Genomic DNA, 19,071 nt, shown 5'->3' with positions numbered 1-19,071 from the left:
GGATGGAGGATTTTAACACACTGCACACTTCAGTGCTCGGTGGCCCCACTCTGAGTTTGTGTGGTCTACTGCTTTGTGGCTGAGCTGTTGCTCCTAGATGCTCCCATTTCACAATAATATCACTTACAGTCGACAGGGGCAGATCTAGCAGGAAAGAAATTTCACAAACTAACTTGTGGCAGAGGTGGCATCCTATGGCAGTTCCATGTTTAAAGTCATTAAGCTCATCAGTTCGACCCATTCTACTGCCAGTGTTTGTCTATCGAGACTGCAAGGCTATGTGCTCAATTTTATCCACCTGTTAGCAAATGGTGTGGATCTGCCTGTCTCACTCTCACTCTTTCCTTCTTCAAATATCTTTAAATCTTTCTAAAAACAGCTAAATATTCTAAATATTTTTGCTCTGCATTGAGACCCGCGGTGCTGAATAGCATCAGGAGCTTAATAAGTGTCTCCTCTGACTGGAAAGTGGCCACAGAGTAAATAATAGCGGGCGTTTTTCTGTGCATCAGTATTCTGGGAGAAGAGGATGTTTATGTGTACTCTGTCTTCCCTTTTCCCTCTCAAATGAACACAAATTATTCATGGCTATTGATTCACCTTGGCCAAAAGGATGTGTGTTCAGGCCTCTTTAAAGCGCAGCAGTGCAGATGGAAAGTTTGGGACTGAAGATAACTCTGTTAGCACATCACACAGCATAGGATATAAGAGCAGGGGGCGGGGGGGGCGTATGTGTTCATAAATTAATCATGGGGACTGTGTGTTGGGTGGATTGCCCGAGGCTTTCTGACCGCTCTGAACCATGGTAGATGAAGTGTGTCAGTCGGGGTTACGTATTGATTGACTGATTTTCTCTTATTTATCTTCAGCTGTACACAGTCGATCATTATCCAAATTACAGTCAGTTTCTATGAGTGTAATTAAACATGCACAGCCATCACACAGATACAGATACACAACACTGGACTAAAGAGGTACATACAGTGCTGTGCAGAAGTCATTTATTTTGTTTCCAGTCAAACTAGCCATTAAGTAGAAGTTATTAATTTTTCAGGAGATATTTCTGAGGAGACTGGATATAAGATCCACATGCATAAGGAAGCAGAAAATCAAAGGACAATAAATGTGTTTAAAAAATTGATTACTTGGATTGTGAAACACACTGAAACCTCTGATATTATATTTAGTTGTTGAGGCGTTTGTGTAATTTTCTGTTAAATACGATAAATAGTTGTATGGACAAGTTTGAACATCCCAGTTAAAAGTTACATTTTGTTGATTTTGAAGTGAAAATAAGTTAACATATCCTCTACAGAGACACACTTAAGTATGACATTTTTCTGCTCATTAAATGCACAGTTTCTTGAGTTTAACAAGTTCAGCTTAAATTTAACACATAAAACATAAATGTAAAATGTGTCATCATTTTTCGCACAGGCCACATTTTAGTTTTTTTTTCCTCCCAATATGCTAAATTCAGCTAATAAACAGAAAGTGTGTATTGAAATGTGTGGAAGTGTGTCTCTGTATAGGATGTGTTCACTTATTTACACTTAGAGAATCAACAAAAACATGTAATTGTATACATACCTGTAGGACAACTTTTGATCCCATTAGGAAACCATCGAATGCATCTGGAATCAGAACACCTGTTAAACCATTGTAGTCCTGTGATATAAATCCACCAGGAAAACACTAAACACCATTAGAGACTATTGGACACCATCAGGAACCAGCAGAAACTTGAAATGGTGATTTTTAAGCAGGGTTAACATTAACACTTTAATGCATGTGAATCAATAAAGAAATATTTAAAGTTATAAAAACAAATCTCCGGGGCTCCGTATATATCAGATGTTGGAAGTGAGACATTTTACCATTTCATGAAAAATATTAATTTATTTAGAACTTGATGGCAGCAGCGCATCTCAAAAAAGTTGGGACAGGGCCATGTCTACCATTGTGTAGCATCCCCTCTTCTTTTAGCAACAGTCTGTATTGTAATAATAAAAACACCTAAAGCCTAAACCAGCTTCTGTAGAAACACTCCAGCAGCACTTTACTGTTTTAAAGCCTCTTTCAGCTCTAAGAGTATCTAACTGGATGTTGATGACGGTAGAGTAGCTCTGGAGTGGATGAATGTCTTCTGCACTTGACGTTTGGAATGAAGTAATTGTAGAAAATCCTTTCCTGTTTTTCAGAGGAAGTTCGTAAGCTGAGGTAATTGTACACGCTTGATTTCTGGGCCTCTGTGGAAATAACAGCTTCGCTGTGGATTATACGCTAGAGGCAGGTGTCTGAGCCATCGCTGAACCCTGCTGATTATCACTGTTCTGCTTTCGTGAGGTGCGTGGCTGCGGTTGCTTTTCTCTGAAATAAACACCCCTAAAGAGCCGCCAGGCTGTGTTAGAAAGCACTGCAGTGATATTCTGCTGAGTGATGAGGATCATCGTCTTTCTTTCTGTCTAAAGGGAGGGGAAGAAAGAACAGCCTGTGTGTTTTAAGGGCCCATATCATGGCTTTTTTTTGAAATATGAGATAGATTGAAGTGTAGCATTCACTCCCCAGTGCATACACTCCATATAAGGAAACTAAGATGTAAAAACAGTCCATTTTGAATTCATTGTTTTTCTGATGTCACAAAAACAAATGCATTTACACTTTTCTACCTATTCAGCCTGCAGCAGATTAGCCCCTCCCCTTTGCCAAGTTATAAGGTGTGATTTAACCAGCACTGGCTTGAATGCCTGCACTGGCTTTTGACTGAGGCAACCAATCAGAGCAGAACTCATTGGCATATACCACTTTTAAAGGCACTGTAAGAAACCGTCTGTTTAAAGGGCCCATATCCTACATTTTCTTCCATTTTGAATTTTTTTCCTTGATGTTGACTTATAATGGTTTCGATGTGTATCGAACTCAGTCTTAATTCATTTTTACATGACCATACTCTAATCTCTTATCACCCCTATAATTAAATGGGATGTTTTTGTTAGTATACCTTTAAAACTGATATATGTAAATGTTCTCTGTTCTGATTGGCTGCTTTATATTGTGTCTCATTTAAAAAGCAGTCTGGGCTGAAACACTTCATATAACTTCAGCATGAATGGGTGGAGCTAAACTGTAGTAGGCTGGATAGCGGATATATGTAAACGCGTTTGTTTTTGTGACATCACAAACAATGAATTCAAAACTTCAGACATTTTTGTAGCTTAGTTTTCATATATGGACTGTATGGGCAGGGGTATGATATACAAATTTAGCAGTATTCATTTTCTACAATTCTTTTATTCTAGAAAAAAATGAGCAAAATTCAGTTTTCCATTATAAGGGCCCTTTAATACTAAGGGATAAGGAGAGGTTGGAAAGTAGTCATGTAAGAATGGGCTGTTTTTGGTAAGTTTTTTTGGTACATGTGGCTAAACAAATGTTATAAGTTGACTGTAGGACAAAAATATGCATGAAAAATGTAGGATATGGGCCCTGTATATGGCCCATATGGGCCCCATATCCTTCTTTTTACTTACTTTTTAAATAGTTTGGCCAAAATCTAAATAGAATGTTTCCCCTAAAGAAAGCAGTCTTTGTTTGCAGGTGCTTTTGAGAGTAATGAAAGGTGTTTACTGTTTGGAATCAGCGAGCATGCTGGGAGTTATGAGATATTTTTGTTTTCTTCTGACCACATGGACCTCCGGACCGAATTTCTAAACTATTTATAAATGTGTCCTCTTTCTTGAGACGGCAGGCACGCTGGTGTGAGTATGTGTGTTTGCTGATATAACAGTCTGGCCTGGAGCTACAGTGCAGTGCAAAAATGCGATGAACAAACTGCAGCGGCGGAAAAAGAAATTGTCCTAGACAGTCCCCAAACCTCGAAAACAAGCCAGTATCACAAAAGGAAATATCTGCAGTCAGTTTTGGCCAAGGGCAGGTTGAATCATACAAACACACACACACATACACACCCACACACACCCTGTAAAAACACCAGGCTCTGTGCTAAACCCGTTCTGCTAATATGCCTGCAATAAAATCGTGTTTGCCGTCGTTTAACGTCTCCAAATCCGCCCCGATTACTGGCCCATTTAGGCTGTTAGCAGCTTATTTTGAAGCATTAGCGGTTTGAAAAGGTTTTTATCTGACGTGAAGCGGCTCCCACAGCTCCACGAAACAATGCGTTCATGTGCTAAGAATTTGGGTCTGGGAAAGTGAAGGCCCACAATATCAAACACAAGCACGCAGAGGTTCAGATTTGTGCCATGTCGAGCTATGAATGAGCTGAACTAGTTGACTTGGGCCTCCAACCTACTATGTTTTAATGTTTTAAAGGGCCTATATCATGTAAAACTAAATTTTCTCACTTTTGTATGTAAAAAAGTTTTACGTAGTGTGTAAACATTAGTAAAGTTTCAAAATGTACTGCTCATAAGCTGAAAAAAGCCTGTTTTAAAGGAATTGTTTTTATGATGTCACAAAAATTAATACATTTATATATATCCATCTATTCAGCCTACAGCAGTTTTGCCCAACCTGTTCATGCTGAAGCTATAAGGAGTGTTTCAGCCCAGACTGCTTTTTGAATGAGGCTAAGTGTGTCAGTCTTAAAGGCACCTTAACAAAAACATCCTGTTTCATTCTAAGAGGTAAGGAGAGTTTGGAAAATGGTTATGTGAAAATGAATTATGAGTGTTATTGGTACATAAATCTGTACAGATATCATGGAGGAACTTCAAGGAACAAAAAAAATGCATGAAAAAATGTAGGATATGGGTCATTTAAATGCCAAACAGTCAAGGTTAAAGATTTTTAGTTGGGGGTGCCAAAATATTAAGCATGACACTTCATACAATATACAATATAATAAAATATTGATGGCACACATAATGATTCATTCTGTATTTAGACTAAATAGTTGGCCCTGCAGTTTAGTCCAAGAACATGCTTAAACTAGTCAAAGACTAGGCTTAAACTAGCTCTACAAGTCTTGTTATTTTCTGAGGTTGTCAACAAGCTTAGTGAGCTGTGATCTCTCTCTCTCTCTCTCTCTCTCTCTCTCTCTCTCTCTCTCTCTCTCTCTCTAGAAATGTCTGTGTTAGAGCTAATGTTAACTAAATGTGGAGTATTGCTTGCTTGTTAAGAATAGTTGTTGAAGGGTTAATGTTAGCTAGCTTTGGAGGATTACTCTATCTCTCTTGGTAGGATTCACTATTAAAGGGCTAACATTAGGTAGTTATGGAGGATTACTCTACTCTGTCTCATTAGGATTTTCTATTAAAGGGCTAACATTTAGCTAGTTTTAGAGGATTACTCTGCTCTATCTCAGTAGGATTTTCTATTAAAGGGCTAACATTAGCTAGCTATGGAGGATTACTCTACTCTGTCTCATTAGGATTTTCTATTAAAGGGCTAACATTTAGCTAGTTTTAGAGGATTACTCTGCTCTATCTCAGTAGGATTTTCTATTAAAGGGCTAACATTAGCTAGCTATGGAGGATTACTCTACTCTGTCACATTAGGATTTGCTATTAAAGGGCTAACATTAGCTACTCCAGAGACATTATAAAGAAGGAGACTGTCGCTGGTTGTTAAATAATTAGGAAAGCTCGTAATGCTCAACACGCCGTCTGTTTACGGCCCTGCAGTCACGCCATGAGCGGGAAAAGCTCCCCTCAGTTGCAGAGATTTGCACAAGTACACTAGCCAGAACAGTCATGCATGGTTTTTGTGTGTTGTTGAGCCAAAAGCTAGAAACTATTTATATGAATTTTGTTAGATTTTATCAGTGATTTTTAAATGTTTTTGAAACGGCATTTTGGCGTTTACTTTCGAGTTTGTAGGTACTTCCCTGGTCTTGTAAGTGGAAATAACTGCCCGGCAGCATTGCCAAGATGGCCGCCGAGTGAAGACTTTCCTATAAGGACTTATTTTGAGGATTACTCTGCTCTCTCTGATTAGAAATTGCTAACGTAGCTAGCTGATTAGATTACTCTGCTCTCATTCTTGTTAGGAACAGATATTGTAGTGCTAATGTAGCGCTACAATATTAACAAGCTGTTCAAGGAGATGGCTCTACTGCTATGGTAAGGCTAACATTAGGGTCATTCTTTTTCTTGGGAATAGCTGTTGTGGAGCTAAAGTAACGCTAACGTGGACTAGCTGATCTGGAGGATCACTGCTTTCTCTGCTGAACGAGGAAACCATTAGGAAGAAAACCTAATGATTTTGCTTTCTAATAGGAATTAGCTGAATGGTTTCCAATAGAAACCATAATTTTCCTGTTAAACCCATTAAGAAACAATCAAATGCAATTAGAATCAGCCATCGGTCACCTGTTAACCATTAGGATCCTTTACACTGTGATATCAACCCATTACAAAACCATCAGGAACAGACAGAAACACTTAATAGTCATTTGGGACTCATCCATACTTGGTAAATGATGCACTATTTGGCTGTAGAGGCTCTGAACTTTCATAGCTAGCACATTATTAAGGGACTACAGAGCTGTTTGGGAGTCAACCTGGGTTTGGCGCTACTTCTGACTGACACAACAGTTGAAGTATGTAATCCGTTTAAATGACATTTTTTAGACTTTTATACTGCCGTTTTACAGTTAATCATACCATAAGTACTTTGATTCAAGCCTGTGATATTAATGATGGAGTCAGGCTGTTGACTATCTTTTAGCCTGTTAGCTAGCTGACCAGCCTAGTTCTAGTTAAGAACATAAGTCGCCAGCCCCTCGGTTTAAACAAAAAACGTGTTCTTACTACCTCAGTACACTCTGTGATCCATGCAAGCAGCATAAGTCAAAGATTATTCCATTAATGGCTTCGAACACAGCTCAGCCAATCAGATTTTAGGACCACAACTGTGCGTTTTATAATGGTCCTTTTTCAGCATCCACTCACCTGTTCTTTCCTTCTCTTTCTTTTTATACTCTCTCTCAAGCAGAAAAATAGCTCGTTGTGTCTTATCTGAGATAAAGACTGCAAATAATTTTTTTTTCAAATCAAACAACAGAAAAAAAAAATCACCCATATGTACAGCACTGTGCAAAGGTCAGGGACCACCCTTCCTTTATTTCATTTCCTGTCAAAATGGCCATTATATACAAGCTTCAGGGAAAAAAGCTGAAAACAGAAAGTTACACAGAGGCCTCGACAACTAAACATAATATCAGATGTTTCAGCAACGTTTACAGGCCTGTATGTGTATTTAGAACATGTTTTATATTTAGTGCATACAGTGACGTCACATGAGAGAGAGCAGCGAGAGCTCCTGACACCTTGAGATCTCGCTGTAGGGTTGGAGAACACTCCTCCTGATCTCCAGCTGTGAAGGTCCTCTGCTGGGACTCGTGTGATGTAGACGGATCTCCTTAATGAAGGAGCTCTAATTAAGCACTTTGCTGCCAGCCTGAGGAGAACCTTCACTCTCTCTATGTAAATGAGCCTTAGAGATATTTCAGGATCACAGACCAATTTTTTTGTCCACACATATTTAAAAGATTCATTTCTCATTAAGAGTTTTGTGCTGTCTAACTGTAATCACTGTGGTTTGTTGAGCGGAAAGTAGAATATTTGAGTTTGTTCTCACTGAACATTATTCTGTAAGTACTATAAATTGTTTAGCAACTATTAGGAATTATTCAGTATCTACTATGAATTATTCAGTATCCACTATGAAATATTCAATATCTACTATGGATTATTCGGTATCGCTATAAATTATTCCAAAAATACTATAAATTGTTTAGTAGCTATTAGGAAATATTTAGTATCATTTAGTATCATTCAGTATCCACTTTGAATTATTCAGTAACTACTAAGTATTGTTCAATACCAGAGGTGTAAGTAACAAATTACATTTAATCTCGTAACTGTAATCGAATAGAGTTTTCCCTGTAACAGTACTTTTTGGAGTAGAATTAAATCATAGTACTTTTACTCTTACTTTTACTCTTAATTTTTGATGAAATACTTTGCTACTTTATTTTTTAATAACATCACAGAGTAAAAATAAATTATGAGCATAGCAGCTGAGAAACAAATAAGAATGAAACCTCCAAATAAGACTCAACCTCTGCGCAGTCTTTTATGGATTCTAAAATACTTTATTGGAAACAGATAAACTAGGACATCATATATAGTCATCAAACGATGAAATGCATGCAGTGTAACGTAAACCTTGTTCCTTACACAGTTCATAGAAAGGTGTGTAAATGTGCACTAGCAGAGCGGACTGTGATCAGTCTCAGCTCTCAGAACTTTAGCTTTAGTGTTTTTCTATGCAGATTATTTCCAGTGATGTAGACGAGTCAGCTCAGACATATGTTCAGGTTGTGGAAATACGAAAAAGTAACTAAGTAACTCGTACTTGAGTAATTTTATTTACTAATTCTTTTACTTGTATTTGAGTAAATTATCACTACAGTAACAGTACTTATACTTAAGTAGGGATTTTCAGTACACTTTACACCCCTGTTCAATGTCCGCTATGAATTATTATCTGCTATGAATTATGGAGTGTCTGCTTTGAATTTTTTCAGTAACTGCTATGTATATTTCAGTATCTACTATAAATTATTCAGTAACTATTACCAATTATTTAGTATCTACTATGAATTATTCATTGTTTACTGTAAATTATTCGATATGTACTATGTATTATTCAGTATCTACTATGAATTATTCAGTAACTATTACCAATTATTCAGTATCTACTATGAATTATTCATTGTTTACTCTAAATTATTCGGTATGTGTTATTCAGTATCCACTAAGAATTATTTAGTTTCCACTGTGAATTAGTCAGTAACTACTATGAATTATTCAGCTTCTGCTATGAATTATTCAGTATCCATATTGAAATATTCATTAACTACTATGAGTTATTCAATATCCACTATGAATTATTCAGTATCTACTATGAATTATTCAGTATCCACTGTGAATGTCAGTAACTACTATGAATTATTCAGTATTCGCTTTGAATTATTCAGTAACTACTATGTATTGTTCAGTATCCACTACGAATTATTCAGCATCTGCTATGAATTATTCAGTATCCATATTGAAATGGTTGTGAGAGTGAGGAACGTAATTTTGATCCACACTTGAGCCTTTAGAGTTTAACCTTTAGAAGTCTACACTGTTTTGCTACCCTATTTAAAAATATTTAAATAAAACTATTTAAATAATAATTTACATCTGTATGTCCTGTGAATAAAAAAAAGATTAGTCAGATTAGTGTAGAGTGTAGAAAGAGGTTAGCCATGGTGTTTTGGTCTGCTCTCTGAAAGTAAACAATCAGCAAAGCCAAAATTCTTTAATTTACATTTGATTTTCCTTGTTTATGATGAATATATATTGTTGTTTTTATATCAAAAACTAATTTCAGAATTTCTAATTTTCTTCAAACCGGAAAAAAAATCTGCAAGTATTGCATATATAGCTATATATGCAACATTTAGAGACAGATACCTGCATCTATAGCTATAAATAATATATATAATATATAATAATGTCTCTTGCGCTGCTACAGTAACCTGGTTTTAAAACCACAGTAATCTGTGCAGAGTTTTCTAGTGTTGCACATTCAGGTTAGTCTGTCTGCCTCTTTTATTCTGTGGCCTCCTCTTATGTGCCTCCTCTTCTAATTCAGTATTTTTTAACCTTGCAGTTTTGTTGCAGGTTAACTCTTTGTTGTTTGGCTTGAGAAAGTGTGGCAAAAAGATGTGCTGCACAATTGATATAAACAAGGACATGGTTGACATGGATTTGTACACAGTAGGTTGAGAGTGGACCAGCGCCCGAAAATATCTGTGGTCATAAATCATTGGTGAAGGATTAGAGGACGGCTAAAACAAACTGTACATCTACAGATAACTCTAGAGGTGGAGTTACAGTGTAGGTGTTTCTAATAAAGTCGCCAGTGAGCGGAAGTACAGTGTTGGTGTTTCTAGTAAACTGACTCTGTGTATATTCAGCAGGAGCTCTTGTTAACCACAGCTGCTCTTTATTCCTCTTTCTCTTCATCAGAGGACTGAATTTCCGGAACTTCACTCTGATTCAGCTGAATGAGGAGTTTTCTCGCGGCCGTGGTTTAGATGTGGGCGCCCGAGCGTGGAAGGGAGGAAATGTCCTGCTGTTCTTCTGCGACGTTGACATCATCTTCACCTCCGACTTCCTCAACACCTGCAGACTGAACACCCAACCAGGTGAAAGAGAGAGAGAGAGTGAGAGTGAGAGAGTATGGGACTTTGAAAACAATTTAGTGCATTATAAAATCTCACATTTCACATTATTCAATCTGATCCTATTTAATTCTTTCAGTATGATTCAGAATAATTAAAAAATATGCTGATGCTCAAATGTAACTGGAGTATTTACACAGTAGTGAAATACAGACAATAAAAACAATACATCAAGCTTTTTTTATATTTATGGTTGACAATAGCCCAAGAAATGTGCATCCTTTATTAAACCCTCAGGACAAAGCTTATTACACTCTTCTATAAAGTAAGAATAGCTCAACCAGTTTGCACTTTAGTCTCTGTAGTTACTGAATAAAAAGCCTTGGTATGTAATAAGCCTGAGATTTTAAGGGGTTAAAGCTGCACTGTGTAAGTTTTGGGAATTTGGAGACCCCTCTGGTGGAATTGGGTAATTGCACACAACATGTGGAAGAACATTTTGTAGCGTGGGTTGTGTTTCGGACCACTTCACCGAGCAGATGAATCTGATGATTGCAAGTGTCTTAAACGAGGATTCAAAGAGAACTCAGTCAAATCTTGCTGAAGGACCCGTCTTTTGAGGATGTGAGTGAATTATCTACCCTGGTCTTCACATCTTCGTCAGTATACTGTTGATTTTCAGGTCATTTGAGACCTAAACACTGAGCTGGGCCTTGAGTCTGTGCGTGTGACGTTAATATGTAAAGACATATGACGTGGTGTGAAAAACTCCTGACCCAACACCTCTGACTTTTAAATTATTATTTCAGGCTTTACAGGGTGACTCACAGCACTGCACGCCCACCATATTTTAGCCTGTTTTTGTTTTCCTCACTCAGTAATGACACTTCTTTCAGTTTTAACAACAAAATCTTACACAGTGTAGCTTCAAATATTATTATAATTGGTTTTGATGTTCCAAAATTGATTCGGTTAAATCACTACCGTCAAGTCGATGCATCATGGATGCACCAGTGCATTTTTATAGGTATAAAGTACTATCACCATGGGATTTATTTTACATGGAGATGTAGGGTTATGTGATTATCGCCGGTGTTTCTCAATGATTTTAACTGTCTTTCAGAACGGGACACTTTTCTGTTAGATAACAGTGAGTCATACAGTGTCAGAAACCGCTAATCAAGTCTAATAGAGATTACCAGACAACTCAACTCAGAAATTAATGGGTCATTCTCCATTTGGAGTGGGAAACCATGTCACAAAGGTTTCAGGGCTTAAAAAGATGCCTGAAATACTAGGCACAGCTCCAAAAGTCAGTATGACCAGTTGACCTAAGATTAAATAATCCTTTCCCCTTGTGATTTTCTGATTTTTCTTTTTTATCCTGTTTCATAATCGCTCTGCATATGAAAAAGCAACTCGTCACAAAAGCAATTTTCAAACCATTTTCAAAAACAATATTTTTAAGAGGTTTAACTGAGAAATTTGTATAAAATAGGTTCATGTTTACTTTTTATATCATTAATGTTATACTACATCTAAAAAATATGTATTTATTTTAAAAAATTCGTCAGATTTTGGTCACTGGTGTTGTCAGGACTCTTATGTCACATTTTAACACAGTATTTTCAGCTCTATTAATCTGCTTCTTTGGGTCAAGGCTCATCAGAGAGGAAGCATCTCAAGGCATGAGAAGGCGAGTTCACACTTCTCACTGTATTTCATTAATTTATTAATAATTCTGTTTATCAGGCAGCGAATAGCTTCTATGTGTCATGGATGTTATGTGCTTTAATGGCTGGATAATTCAAGTTTTATCATGCCAATGTCATATATCAGTTTTATTACTGATTTTAAATAGCTGCACAAGGTCACCTGACCACCAATGAGTCAGCAAATTTACAAAATCCTCAGTTTTAACCAGAATGTCACTGCAGTCACAGTCACTGGTGTTACACCACATTCATACAACACCAGTGACTGTAAAATATGTTTAGAATTAAGCTCTCCCTTTTGCACATATGATAATAGGAGATGGTAATGGACATATTAAGATTATTTAGTTTTGGGATGAAAGAAACTGATTTTTTAAAAATATATCCACCTGAATTCCCACTCTAAATGAAGAATGACCCGAATGCATGTTGATTCATTCTTGCAGTTAGCGCAGTACTAATTGGTGGGTAGCTCCAGTTCTACGAGTAAAGTGAAAACTTCAGACACCAAACTTAATTGATCAACTAAATTTGTGTAACTTTAATCTTTTGTTAAACTTTTGCTTTAAACCTGCTGGCCTCTCTCTTCTCTGGGTCTGTTTCAGGAAAGAAGGTGTTTTACCCCGTCTTGTTCAGTCAGTATAACCCGGCAGTGATCTATGGCAGCAGCGAGCACGTTCCGCCTGTTGAGCAGCAGCTGGTAATGCAGCTACCTTTTTATCAGCATGCTGGAATGATCAGTCATGTCACATGTGATTGATTACAGCCCAGGGTGTGATTAAATACATCTAGTAATTACAAATATCCAGCATTTACATTCTGGAGGAGTACCGGGGGCTTGATTGTGATAAAGCAGGATGTTCTCACAGATAAAGTGCATCAAAGTCAGGGAATAAAGGGGAATTTCACCATTTTTTTCAAAATTTCTGCATAATTAAGTTGGCCTAACAAAGCAAAATTACTGTTGTTCGTTTTATATTCCACGATCTTTTTTGTCCCATTTTCACGTGTTAGAATCTTTGAACTAGAACCACAAAACTTTGCAGAATCATAGAGCCTACTCAGGAAAAGTGTACTTGTGCTTTTGGGACTGATCGCACTTACAGTTTTCATACAGTATTTATTCAGACATGATTATTTTCCCATAGGAAATAAATGGCAGAATGTTTGAAAAGTTTTAATCTGTCTCAAATGATGTCACAAATGGACCTCCGCTTACACTGCCCCTTTTTAACACACATATTAGCACCTCCTGGGATACCAACACCTAGCAACACTTTAATAACTGACCCCTGAGATAACAAAAAATGGCCAAGCAACACTTTAGCAATCACAGAGATACCATAGCAATGCCCTAGCAACACATTAGCAGCCGTCTGGGATACAGTAGCAAAGGCCTAACAACACCTTGACAACCATCTGGGATAACATAGCAACACCTTAGCAACTACCTAGGATACAAGGTTATCATAGCAAAGGCCTAGCAACGCCTTAGCAACCATCTGGGATAGCTTAGCAATGGCCTAACAACATCTTAGCAACCACCCGGGATAACAAAGCACAGGAAAAGCCTAGCGACACCTCAGCAACTACTTGGGATTTTATAGCAATGGCCTAGCAACATCTTAGCAACCACTTGGGATAACATAACAACAGCCTAGCAACCATCTGGGATTTCATAGAAACAGCTTTGTCAAGCCAACTTAAAGTTCTTTCTCAAACATTCCCCTACTAGTTCAGTGTTTAAGATGTACTCAGAGTCATTCAGAGTGGTTTGGTGTGAAATGGTTGATTGTAGAGACTCTGATTTCTTCACAGTGGTGGTGATAGGAACCAGGGGTCGCCATGACTACAACTTAAATATAGACATTTTATTTACTATCAAAAACCACCAGTAAACCTACATGTGTCTTCTGAGCTTTTATGTGGAATGTTGATGATGGTAAAATAGTGGAAAATCTGAAAAAAAAAAAAAGTGTTTTTCTTTGGGGCCTTTTTTGCCTCACAACACCCTGCACCCTGACTTAGTAAATTTCTCATTTTACACCAAACCACTCTGAATGACTTTGTTTATATCTCAACCATTTATTTATGCAGAAATTTTGGTGGAATTCTCCTTTGAATACTACAAACTTTTAAATTCAATGGGCAGATGCTGAGGCTTTTGTTAAGTGTGTTGTCTGTGGTAATCAACATTACAATGCAGATGCAGCAAACAGAGATGAGGCTGAAAAATTCTGAACTGTTCCTTTAAGACCAGCATATCTACCATTAGAAAGTGGAGAGACAGAATATGAGGACTTTAAAGTGTCTCAATTTTCTCTCTGCAGGTCATTAAGAAGGACACCGGCTTCTGGCGGGATTTTGGCTTCGGAATGACCTGCCAGTACAGATCTGATTTCATCAACATAGGTAAATACACTGCACGTCAGCGGAGAAACGCAAATTGCACTCAGCCTTCATCGTGACTGTGAGATGTATGCAAATGGCTCAATTAAATAATCATTTCCATCCAGACCAACTGGTTCTTGGGATGATTCGGCAGGGTTACAGTAGCTGTGAAAGTATCTGCCTATCAAAGATTATAACATTATGTATGTACATGTATATATACCTACTTTTCACTTTTTGACATAATGTGAAAATGCCTGTTGCCCTTTAGATTGTGTGTTAATTTCATGATGAAAGGACCAAAGGAAACAAGGAAACGGTCCGAAATTGTAAAAAAGCAGCGATATATATATATATACACACAGAGTGAGTGGACAGAATGCAAATGTAGGTAGTATGGAGTGTGAGGGCAGCATATATAAAAAGATAAGTATACAGAGTAAACTTGCACAGTAACTGTGCAAATATGAATAGTGCAGGAATAGACTGTACAAATATGAAAAGCGCAGTAATACTAGGGCATAAAGTACAGTAAAGTGCAAAGATGTGGTGAAAGTGGTGGTGTGGAGTTCAGCAGGGTCACTGCCTCAGGAAAGAAGCTCTTCTTGAGCCTAGCGGAGGCTCCTGTAACGCCTGCCAGATGGGAGGATCTATATCTATATTATCTTATATCATTAGTGCTTTGTAACCCTAACGTTAACAAGATGTGTATGTGTACCTCAGACTGCAGCAGACCACACAGCAGGATGTGATCGAGGGATTGCTGGTTTTCATCTTCATCTAAAACATGGCTCAAAAGATGACAGCTAAACAGTCTATGTGTGTTTTGTACTGTTTGTATGCTGTGTTGTCTTTGCTTATTATTGACATGCTGGTAAAAAGGTAAAGATAAAACTCATACCTGAGGAGGAATTTCAACCAGTACACCAGATAAACCAGTATCACCCACTAACATCACACACTACTAGCTCCACCTATCTTAATTCCACTATATAATTCTACTATTGCAGACCATAGCCCTGCACAACTCCTCAGCCCCCTCCACCACATTCATCACTGGTCAGTTTCTGACCACAGGGCCGCTGTTGTCCAGATGTTATTTGGATGGTGGTCCATTCTCAGCACAGCACTGACACAGATATAGTGGTGTGTGTGGTGCTGGTACAAGTATATCAGACACAGCAGTGTTGCTGGGGTATTTACATACTTTACCTTTCCTGGCTACTTTATTAGAAACACCTACCTTGTGCTTTCACTCACTGGCCACTTTATTAGAAACACTTGCCTTGTGCTTCCACTGACTGGCCACATTATTAGGAATACTTGCCTTGTACTGCCACTCAATGGCCACTTTATTAGAAACTCCTGCCTTGTGCTTTCACTCACTGGCCACTTTATTAGAAACACTTGCCTTGTGCTTCCACTGACTTGCCACTTTATTAGGAATACTTGCCTTGTACTGCCACTCAATGGCCACTATATTAGAAACACCTGCCTTGTGCTTTCACTCACTGGCCGCTTTATTAGAAACACCTACCTACCACCTAAACTGGCAACTCAGTGTATATAATGGTACACATCCCTCCTTGAGAAAACTGGATTATTATTATGACCTTATGACCTTTTTGCCAGGTCCTGCATGCATGGTTGGAGCATCTGTAGCTCACTGCTGTTTCTACAGAGGTGAACTTCACTGCTGAGGGCCAGTTTTGAGTCCCAGTTGTGCCCTACGCCCTCTGTAGCCTCATCAGAGTAAAACTGTCAGGCTCCTACTGGAGGAATGATGGCAGTCTGTATGAGTCACATTCCACTTGATGGGTTCCAGGGCATGTACGCAGAATCACAGTTAAGTGCTGTCTGAACGGCGGGAGAAAATTAGCAGTAAAGGCATCATTAGCCGATCGGGGTCCATCTGCAGGTGAAGAAATGCAGTGATTTGTGCTGTGTCTGCGGAGCGGCTGCTTTGGCCCTGTTATGCTCTCAGGAGAACACCAGCAGCAAACATCAATCACACTGAGTCAATATGCTTTTCACTCGATCGTCTGAGTTTTGATGAAAGTGCGTTTGGTGTGTTTGCAGCTCAGTATTATCAGCGATTAGAGCTCATTCAGACTAGAGACGCTTTTAACCCTTCAACATCACAGCTACTGCCACAGACAGCAAAGCATGTGATTATATATTAAAGGGCCCCATCAGACTTTTCTTGTACTTTTTTGTCTCCACTTTTTTGACATTTGCATGGATTTATGTGCCAAAGACATAATTAATTTAGTCATCATTTGTTTCTACATTACAGTTTTCCAACTGTTCCGATTGGCTGCCCTCTGGCTTCAGTGTGAGTGGGAGGTGCTAAACTGTTGTAGGATTTTTGAATGAAGCTGATCAATACAGAGCTCATTTACATGTGTCAGTCTTAAAGGTACAGTAACAAAAAAACTTGTTTAATTGTAGGGAATAAAGAGAGGTTTCATGTAAAACGTGTAACGTAAAATTTTAAAATGTTGTTACATAAAACTCATGGGTAAAAATGCAACAACTTGTGGGAAAAATTTAAATGCAAGACAATGTAGGCCAGGGCTTGGCAACATGTGGCTCCGGAGCACATGCGGCTCTTTTACTGCCCTGTTGTGGTTCCACAGCAGAACTAGATATTTAGGTAAAAATAAAATGATCCTCCTTTGCAGTAAAATAAAGCTCTGCTGATCATTCTAACACAGTTTTAACACTAAATGGTCTTAAACGCTGGAGTTTCTGCATAACTGCTAGTTCACTCTTTAACCCTGAAGGCTGGCACACGGACTGCTGGTCATCATAGCAGCACAGACAACAATCTTACTTAGCTAGTAGCTAATGAAATGGGAAAGAGAAAGATTTTTACGACGAACACTGATAATTTAAAGATGAATGGACTTTTTTGTATTTTAATCACTCCAGCTGGTTTCCTGATATGTTTAATCTACAATGAGAAACTGTCAAACACTAAAAACTTGTGAATCTGAAGTCAGTTTGTCATTCACCAGCTTCTCTTTTGAATTCTCCCGTTCCACCTTAAATGGGGCAGCAGTTATGTTCTGGCACCTCAGGCACCTTTTAAGGTGGAACAGAAAAATTTGAACATGAAGCTGGCGAATGAGAAGCTGACTTAAGCCACGTAAAAAAGTCGGCCGTTGAGAGACATTTTACAAGAAACTACTCTACTTTTGTGGAAATGTTTCCTGCTGGAGATGCGAGAAAAGTGTCTACAGCTGAGCTAAAGTTTAAAGCAGAGCACAGTAAGTCTGCGTTTTCGTTTATATTTTTTAGCCTATATTAGTACATTAGCACATACTGAGACAAATTTACAGCCAAGATGGTAAAATGGATATTAAACGTTGTGGCTCCCGAAGTGGTTTGATTTTTGTTGAAAGGACAAAATTGGTCTTCTTAGCATTTGGGTTGCGACCACTGGTGTAGGCCATGGGCCCTTTAGTTATTTCTGGCTTGTACCTCAGAAGTGAAGAAGTTGTGAGGAAAGTGCCTATTCCAAATCATTTTTTGTTACTTTTTGTAGCATCAAAATAAATGGAAAAGAATTCTGGCTCAGAATTCCTCAACCATACTTTTAATATTAATACTTTTTTTATTATACATATCACTATAATTGATCATAATCTGTTCTAACATTCCAGAATGAATTATTCGCCACATTCAGATCATTTGCTTGCTGCTGGTAAAGAGGCCTCACTCTCTGTCTGTGTTTCTCCTCTCAGGTGGTTTTGATGTGGATATTAAAGGCTGGGGTGGAGAGGATGTTCATCTTTACAGGAAGTACCTCCACAGTAACCTGCTGGTGATCCGGGCTCCATCCCGAGGACTCTTCCACCTGTGGCACGAGAAGCACTGCACAGACGAGCTCCCTCCGGACCAGTACAAGATGTGCATGCAGTCCAAGGCCATGAACGAGGCGTCGCACGGCCAGTTGGGAATGTTGCTCTTCAGACATGAGATCGAGGCTCACCTGCGCAAACAGAAACAGCGCATCGCTGCCAAAAAGCCCTGAGAGACGGCGTTTAGCCATGCAGTGAGCACCAACACGCACACAAAGTGTGCAAAAGTTTGAACACCCCCGGTCCAGTGACATGTTCTTTGAAAAAATGGTATTTTTCTGCTAATTTTAATGCACAGTTTCAATTTATTTGCCATTTAACATGTAAAAAATAAAACATAAAATATAAATGTGCCTAAACTTTTGCACAGGCCACATTTGTTTTGTGTTAAATTCAGCAGATAACCAGTAATTGTGTGTTAGAATGTGCAGAAGTGTGTTTCTGTGGAGGATGTGTTCACTTATTTACACTTAGAAAGTCAGCAGTGTGTAATGCTGACCAGGGGTGCCAAAACTTTTGCATGCAACAGTATAAAGTCCACCCAGATCTAACACAGCTGATCCAACTAATCAGGGTCTTCTGTGAAAATTACTGATCAGATTGAGATTTTAAAGCGATAGTTTGGCGAAAGAGAACAAAAGTACATCTCCAGTCTAAACACATCCGTCCACTTTTGTCCATTTCTATAGACAAGCAAGTCTATTTGACAACACTTTAAGAGCCCATATCATGCAAAACTGAATTTTCTTTGCTTTAGTTGAGTTTGATGTAGTATTCAAACACTGTCAGTTTCAAAACCTTCTATTCGCTCCCCAGTTCATACAGTCAAGCTGTGAAAACAGCCTGTTCTGAAAACAGTGTTTTTGTGATGTCACAAAAACCAACACTTTATGTATCT

The 19,071-nt window shown here is 38.3% G+C and overlaps 1 protein-coding gene across 1 annotated transcript in view; it reads left to right on the top strand.

The window, feature by feature from the left end:
- csgalnact1a (chondroitin sulfate N-acetylgalactosaminyltransferase 1a) overlaps positions 1–18,463 on the top strand; it is a 45,145-nt gene extending 26,682 nt beyond the window's left edge. The window contains exons 5-8 of the mRNA XM_036595313.1: positions 10,047–10,225; positions 12,522–12,616; positions 14,247–14,328; positions 18,057–18,463. Coding sequence (XP_036451206.1) covers positions 10,047–10,225; positions 12,522–12,616; positions 14,247–14,328; positions 18,057–18,346 — 646 coding nt within the window. The 3' untranslated portion in view covers positions 18,347–18,463. The remainder of the gene's footprint in view (positions 1–10,046; positions 10,226–12,521; positions 12,617–14,246; positions 14,329–18,056) is intronic.
- Positions 18,464–19,071: the final 608 nt, after the last annotated feature.

The sequence above is a fragment of the Colossoma macropomum genome, unplaced genomic scaffold (assembly GCF_904425465.1).
Source record: "Colossoma macropomum unplaced genomic scaffold, Colossoma_macropomum, whole genome shotgun sequence".
NCBI lineage: Eukaryota > Metazoa > Chordata > Actinopteri > Characiformes > Serrasalmidae > Colossoma > Colossoma macropomum.
Note: the sequence above shows the minus strand (reverse complement) of the source record. Positions and strands in the feature narration are given on the sequence as shown.